The sequence below is a fragment of the Leucopleurus acutus genome (assembly GCF_964270905.1).
Source record: "Leucopleurus acutus genome assembly, chromosome: 12".
Classification (NCBI taxonomy): domain Eukaryota; kingdom Metazoa; phylum Chordata; class Mammalia; order Artiodactyla; family Delphinidae; genus Leucopleurus; species Leucopleurus acutus.
This window is the reverse complement of record NC_139154.1, coordinates 58,554,885-58,563,202: the sequence shown is the minus strand read 5'-3', so window position 1 is coordinate 58,563,202 and position 8,318 is coordinate 58,554,885. Positions and strand designations below refer to the sequence as shown.

The following is an 8,318-nucleotide window of genomic DNA, read 5'->3' as shown; positions in this document are numbered from 1 at the left end:
AGTATAGATGTCCAGATATTTTTAAGTGTATTTAAAATTAAGTAAAAATAAACCTTTGGCATCCTGGGCAAATTAGTTTTACATAGTAAACTGTGAGAGCGCTGTCCTTGGGAACGTGGTTAAACTGAGTCATTTTATTTTCCAGGTGCAACACTGTACTGCAAGTCAATCAATACAGTGATTTAAGTCACTTCAACTCAAATGGAAAAGTATGAGAAATTAGCTAAGATTGGAGAGGGGTCTTATGGGGTTGTATTCAAATGTAGAAACAAAACCTCTGGACAAGTGGTAGCTATTAAAAAATTTGTGGAATCTGAAGATGATCCTGTGGTTAAGAAAATAGCTCTAAGAGAACTACGCATGTTGAAGGTAGGTTAACTTCCTCTGTACATCTGTAATATCACTGTACTGGGTGAAATGGGTATGCCAAAATTACAAAGAATTTTAAAGTGATTTTTTTCCCCCATTGGACTGCAATTTCTTTGTATCAGCAATATATAAATTGATCATCACTTTGGACTTTGGCCGCTCTGATGTTTAAATGATATTATGAGCACAGCTATAGACTGTTAAAATTGAAGTCCTGTTCTGATTGGTAAATATTCACTGTCCTAAGTCCCCTCGTCCCAGTGTTTATCCTCCCCTTCAGCCCTGGCCGTCCCCACCACAACCCCAGCCCCGACGCCTGCCCAAGTCCTTCTCCCCAAAAACCAGCAACTAAAAGAGCATCCTGTGGCACAGAGGGGCCCATAGGGCCGTGCCAGGGCCCCTGTAAGCATCCGTGTGGATTGGTCCCCACCTGCGCGCCACTGGTTCCTAGACATATTGACTATCACCCCCAGCTACGTATACACATTTTACACAAAGGTTTTGTTTTAAGTTGTTTTTACTCTGATAGAATTTGATACGTAAGATTCACAAGTTCTCAATGTGAATTTTTTCCTATCCTAAAAATCGTACAATTTTAGAGCGATAAGAAATCTTAGAGATGCTTCTTATTCAGCACGCTTATTTTATCGGGAAGGAAACTGAGGCAGAGGGCAGTGCTTCTCAAACATAAACGTGAATCAGAATCCCCTGGGGACCTTGTTGAAATGCAGATTCTGAGTCGAGGTCTGGGGTCGCCCTGAGATTCTGCGCTTCTGACAAACTCCCCGATGGCAGAGATGCTGCTCGTCTGTGGACCACACCTTGCACAACAAAACTGTGATCTCCTCAAGAACACACAGCCGCAGCCGACCTTTACTTTTTTTCTTTTTACGAGTTTATTTTTTTATTTATTATTTATTTTTGGCTGCATTGGGTCTTCGTTGCTGCACGCAGCTTTCTCTAGTTGCGGAGAGCGGGGGCTAATCCTTGTTGCGGTGCACGGGCTTCTCATTGCGGTGGCTTCTCTTGTTGCAGAGCTCAGGCTCTAGCCGCGCGGGCTTCAGTAGTTGTAGCACACGGGCTCAGTAGTTGTGGCTCAAGGGCTCTAGAGCACAGGCTCAGTAGTTGTGGCACACGGGCTTAGTTGCTCCGCTGCATGTGGGGTCTTCCCGGACCAGGGCTCGAACCCGTGTCCCCTGCATTGGCAGGCGGATTCTTAACCACTGCGCCACCAGGGAAGCCCCTGACCTTTACTTCTGACGTGCATCATCTGTTTTAGGAAAACCCCAGAAATCCAGTTTTTAAAGGGAGATAATTATTACATCATCTGCTCTTTTCAAGTATTATTTGTAGCAGCTTTCCTCAACTAAAAGGTTTTAGTGTTTTGTTTAAAATATAATTTGATATGCATGGAGTTTTCCAGAGCACATCCATCATGATTTTAAAAACAGTTCCCTGTTCCTTGTAGCCAGAAGAGAGCACTGGTCAGACAGCCAGCTCATCACAGAGCTAAGCTACAAGGTGTGTCTGAACCTGGCAATGGGCTGTTTTCTACTAGAAGATGCTTTTTATCCACCCCCTCCCACCAAGTCTTCCAGTAAAGTTAATGCTCAGATAGCACCTCCTGGGTTACAAGTGCCCAATTTGAGGGTGCACTTGAAGGTAAAAAATAGCCAGATTCCCACTCACTTTGGTCTCTGGTGATGGCTCTCAGAAGGTCCAGCTTTCCTGCCTTTGGTGTGTTTCACCCATGCGTGCCCTGAGGAGATCCCTTCCGTGATAAATCTACCTTACTTTCCTCACATACTCCTGTTATTTAAATTCGCTTTGATTTTCCCCTCCTTATTACCTGTTTTACCTTAGACAAGTCATTGTTTTTCTGGGCTAAGTTAATTTGGTTTGCAAAGAAGATATAAATTGCCGATCTGCCCAAAGACAGGAGACTTGACAAGGTTAAACCTTGCCTTCACATCCAGCTGTAGCATCTGTGAATCCCTGGCTCTCCTGGAAGAGATTATTTCACCCCCATTCTAAAGTTTTTGCCTCAGTACAAAGCAGCTGGCTTATCTGTGTTAGCTGTTTCCTCCACTGTTTGCCTTTCTGCTCTTTTAGGCAGTGGAACACGTAGAAAACAAATTGATTTGGTGCTCTGGGCATATCGTTAATGTATAATGGATTCCTTTTCCATATAATCAGGCATATATAATCACAGGGTGATTTTTTTTTTGTTCTGTTTTTTTGGTCAAGTTGTGCTTACAGATAAGGGAGAGGATACTGTATGAGTCTCCATACTTAAGACTGTCTACTGGGCCTGCAAAATATTTATTGAGCTTCTACTGTATACAAAATACTGCATTCTCTCTCTTTATATAGCTTTCTGAGTAAATGGTACCAAGGATTTGGAAAGTAGATTTGTCTACTATACTGGGAAAACAAGAGGAAGATGAGTTATAAGTAGGAGTGATCAGATGTCCTGGTTTATAGCTTTTCTCCCAGTGTTCAGTTTGGTTGGCACCCCTTTTTGTCTGGCTAGCGTCTTCTTTAAAAAGCATACTGGTTCGTATGTGAAATTATACAGTCACCTTACCTATAGGCAGGGTGGCCACATGTGCCGATTTGCCTGGGACAGTCCTGGTTTACATTAGTTACCCTGGTTGGATGATAAATTATGTAGTTACTTTAGTGATAGATTATTTTACTTAATCAGGGTTTTTCCTTTGGTTTACGACATTAAACAGAGGCTGCCTTGTGAAATGCTTCAGTTTGGGAATTGAATTTAACAGATTAAACATAAGCATAAGACAGAACAAGAGACTCAAAGAACAGAGCTGAAAATAAGATAAATAAATTTAAAACACAGACTAACTGTAGAGACTCCTAGAATATGGAGTTTAATGAGATTTGAGGGTTGAAATCTAGTATTTCTGAGAGCCAACACTAAAGTCCAGGCTGGGTTTAAATCCAGCTGACATTTACATTAAATCTATGCCAATATGATTGGGTATAGATGGGTATTGATGCTTTTTATAGTCTTTTACTCAATAATTCCATTACCATTCTATATTAAGGTCATTTTATGACTTGTGTATTTAGAATTTCCACTAAATGCATAAAGAATTTTTTATTTTATTGCTTAGATTTTAAGTTGTACTTTATTTGCTGTCTCCAGAGAGATCCAAGCAGCTTAGATATCCTTTATTATGGGGTATATTAGGTAAATTCTTAAATTTCTTCCAACTTTAAGATTCTATGATACTAAGAGTAGTTTCTCTTGTGAGTAACTGTAGTAAAATTCTCTGCAAGAGATGCAGAGAGAATGATGAGCAAGGCCTTTTGCTCTTAAAATTGTAAGGGAGAATTGTCTGGGAGAAACGATTACAGGAAACACATCACCAAACTTTGTATTTCAATTCCTTTGCAGCAATTAAAACACCCAAATCTTGTGAACCTCACTGAGGTGTTCAGGAGAAAAAGGAAAATGCGTTTAGTTTTTGAATACTGTGATCATACACTTTTAAATGAGCTGGAAAGAAACCCAAACGAGTAAGTAATCTAGAAACTGAAATTCTATGTGGCCGGTTCCCAGTTTCATTATGTGTGGGATTAACTATGGCAAATTTCACATGTGAGCCCCTTTCTACCCAGGTATATCTGCTGCCTCTCCCTCTCCAGTCTCAATTTAGGATGTATTCAAAGGGCAAATGACTATTAACCTAGAGTAAATATAATATATAGTATTTAATAGACAAATCTACTGCAAATATAAATCACAGTGTATTTCAAGGCTAAATTATATGTTAGATTATCTGAATTCAAGGAATGAAGCACAGTTCAATATTAGGAAATGTATTCATATAATTCACTAATAGGTTAAAGGAGAAAAAGTACATAAGTTTGATAAAATTGTAAGAGGCAGTTGATAAATTCAACATCCTTTCCTGGTTACTAAAACAAAAAACAAAAAACCTTAGCAAACTAGGATTAAAATACTCTTTACACACACACACACACACACGCACGCACACACACACACACATGCATGCACACACACAAAAATTCTTCAAATAAATAGCTAATTTTATATTCAATGGTAAAATACTGAAGAAACTGTCACTAAAGTGAGAAACAAGACATAAGAGCTCAAGCCAATGTAATGTACTAAGAAAAACAAATAGGATATATAATTTTGGAAAATGAGATAAAATTGCCATTATTTGCATGATATTATTATTCAACAAAATCTAACAGAATTACCTAGCGTTACTAAAACTAATGGAATTCAGTATAGTGACCACAGCACTCCAAATTCCACACACAAAAATTAACAGCTTTTGTATCAATCAGTGCTTTAGAAAATCTAGTGGAGAAGGATCCCATTCAAATATCAACAACAAAATTTAGGAATAAAGGTAAAAAAGAATTGTTCAGACTCTACCTAAAGACAGTTACAAAACTGAGATACATAAGGGATTTTGTTTAAATGAACATATATTTCTGGATGGAAATGTTCATTATTATATAGATTCTGCCTCCCTGATTTATTTATTTATTGCACAAAAATCGAATCAGAATGCCAACTGGTTTTTCTTAACTTGAAAAACTTAGACTAAACCAAGAAAAAAATCTTTTTTAATATTTATTTATTTATTTGGCTGTGCCGGGTCTTACTTGCGGCACACGTGGTCTTCATGGACTCATGTGGGATCTTCATTGCGGCGTGCATGCGGGATCTAGTTCCCTGACCAGTGTTCGAACCCAGGCCCCCTGCATTGGGAGCGTGGAGTCTTAGCCACTCGACCACCAGAGAAGTCCCATAAACCAAGAAATTTTTTAAAAAGAATAAAGGGAACTCCAACTGCCAAATATACATCATATTCATTTTAGAGATTCCCTTTGACAAAAAGTACCATAAACAAAACTAAAAAAGAAGTGACAAATTAGGTAAATTATTTGCCAGATGAAGAATTAATATAATTTCATATCTACATATGTAGATTTTGCAAATCATATTTCTAAAAAGATTAACACCCAGTTAGAATATATATTCATTCAGAAAAAATTTTAGTGAACTCCTACTGTTGTTCCAGGCTGGGTGCTGGAATAAAACGCATGTATTTTATTTTTTAAATAAAAATTAATTTTTAAAACAGTTAAAATGATGAATTAATTCATAGTTCAGCTTTATGATGAGCTAAATAGGATTTTGTATTTTGGCTTTAGAGGACAGATGTGTTCAGCCATCATATAAATTAATTTATAAATTAACATACGTTTTCATAAAATTAGAAATGTATGATTAACGTCATGTATTGTTCAAGGCCCTGAAAATAAAACCTACAATACATATAATCCGTGTACCAGTTTAATTGAACTGAACATCTTTCTTTTCCTTCTCTGTACCCTAAGCCTTCCTGCCTATAGGACTTAGCTCATGCTCTTCCTTTAACCTAGAATATTCTAACCTTTTCCACTTTCCCTATCTCTCTCATAATCTTTAAAATGTGAAATCCTAGATATTCTTACCATCTCTGAGATTCCTCTGTCTGGGTGGAATTGCTTCCCTCCTTTGAATACCCATGGAATTTTATTTTCATCCCTGTTATGGTACTTGGCACTTACTACCTTATATGTTTTTATGTGCATACTCTCTCTCTTCCCAGACTATAAGTTTTTTGAGTGCAGAATTCATATCTAGTTCATCTTAATAGCTTCTTTAGTGTGCAGCATTCTGTTATTCACTCACTTCAGAAATATTTTACTGAACACTTCTGCTGGTGCAGAGAATAGAAAGATATAATGGCACAATCCTGCCCTCAAGAAGCTTAAAATCTAATGAAGAGACAGATATTCAAAGTAGCCATTACAAATGACAATGTAGACCGGTTTACCATTGGTGCTCAGGATACAAGAGAGGAGCATCTCCAACATCTGTTGGTCCTGGGGTATCAGGAAGTTTCTGCAGAGAAGGAACCATTTGGGCTGAGACTTTGAAAAAGGGAAGAGTTGGCCAGGTGGACAATCTTGGTGGAATGCCCAGATGTGAGAAAGGACAAGGCATATTCAAGCAACTCTTTTGTTCTGTATGTATTTAGCAACCACAAGGACCTCTGAACTACCCTACTTTCCACTCTAGTGGAAAGTGTATTTGGTGTATTTAGTGTGTTTTACTAGTGTATAGAGCAGTTCCAGTGTATCCAAAGTGCTTTGGGTCAGCCCTGAGACTTGGATCTACATAGAGGAATGCAAATGTGAACAATGCAGAATAAGCCACTCTTTCTCTGAAATGCTGGGTACTTCCAGATAACAATGATTAATTAAAAACATTCGTCTGCTTTCACTCTCATCTTAAAATCTACTTAAATAACAGCCAAGAGAGTATAAAGCCAGTGAATAGTAAACAGAGGTAAACAACCAGACAGCATACATACCAAGCCTATTCGACCATTGTTTATTAGGGTAAATTCACAGTTTGAAGAAATAACTGGTGTGTAGATATGAGATGATCAAGGTAGTGGAAGTGTGGGATGAGACCTGTGGGATGGTGAGATAGTCATGAGACTTGAGGACTAAATAGTATCATAAAGAAGAACTAATTTAACACTGAAGTAAGATGGTGAAAGTGTACTGCTTCCCCTGCCAAGTGAAAGCTTCTCGTGTCCTCTACTTGGATAGAGGGAAAAGCATTTGTTAGATCAATGGCTGCATACTGAGTACTGAGACTGTGTTGGATTTGCTCCAGTTAAGAAACTACATGTACTTAAACAACTGCAACTGGTATCATCTGATTAAATTTAAAATAATCTATTCCCATTCTCTAAGATCCTTCTCTGTCCAAAATAGGTACAATAGGAGGGAATTCCCTGGCGGTCCAGTGGTTAGGACTCAGCGCTTTCACTGCCGAGGGCACGGGTTCAGTCCCTGCTTGGGAAACTAAGATCCCACAAGCCACACAGCATGGCCAAAAAAAAACCCAAATAGGTACAATAAGTAAGCTAATTGGTAATGTGATAGGAATTACCACCCTACCAACAGGAAGAATTTCCCTTTACTATCATTGCACTATACAAAATGAGCTAATCCTGCCTTCAAGAAGCTTAAAATCTAATGAAGATATTTAAAGGAACAATTATAAATGACTGTCAGGGTGTGAAAACTACCATATGGGTTTATAAAACTACAGCCATCCACTTCTGGCTGGCAACAGCACATCATGTACATCTGTAAATCATGTTTCAATTTCTTTTTTTAAAAAAATTCAGCTTTACTGAGGTGTAATTGACATATAGAAGGCTTAATTTCCTTCTCAATTAACTGATCATAGATAATTACCCATACGACTATGGGTGTGGATTGGTGGAGGATGGCAGTGAATCATGAGCATTAAGAAATGCATTAGTTAGAAGAACACCAGCATCGTGTCCCAGATATGAAGCAGGGAGAGTCTTCCTTTGAAATGGCTTCCTGATTTCCTGGGGATGATTGGCGCCCTGGATGGCAGAGGCCAAGAAGGAGTGCTTCACTTCCAGGAGTTACTGTAATAGGCAACAGAGCCAGAGTGGTGATCAGAATGGTTTGGTCTGACCATGGGTTCTCCCACACAAAGGAGATGGGCAGGTCACTAAGGTTCTATTTGTTCTACATAAACTAGTAACTAGAGGCCTGGCTTGAGTCACCATAATAGCCAGTTTGCAGACCCAGGGCCTCATGAATAAAGGGGAGCCAGCAGCTCTCCTTGGGGAATAGCCCTGCAATAACATCGTATGTATGTACTTATCTCTTCCTCGTAGCCTACCCCAGGATGGTCTGTGGCCATTTACCAGGATAGTTGTGCACTGGGAAAAGAGAGCTGCCCAGTCTTTCAGGAATTTCTGGTCAGTGCTCTGCAGTAAAGCCAATCACTGGCGACTTTGAAAGCCACTGTGGTTCACCAGTTTGTGTGTGTGTGTGGG

At 38.9% G+C, this 8,318-nt stretch overlaps 1 protein-coding gene across 1 annotated transcript in view; it reads left to right on the top strand.

Moving 5' to 3' along the window:
* Positions 1–201: 201 nt before the first annotated feature.
* Positions 202–8,318, top strand: part of CDKL4 (cyclin dependent kinase like 4) — a gene marked incomplete at both ends in the record, with an annotated part of 30,958 nt that continues 22,841 nt past the window's right edge. The window contains 2 exon segments of the mRNA XM_082851279.1: positions 202–369; positions 3,791–3,912. Coding sequence (XP_082707405.1) covers positions 202–369; positions 3,791–3,912 — 290 coding nt within the window.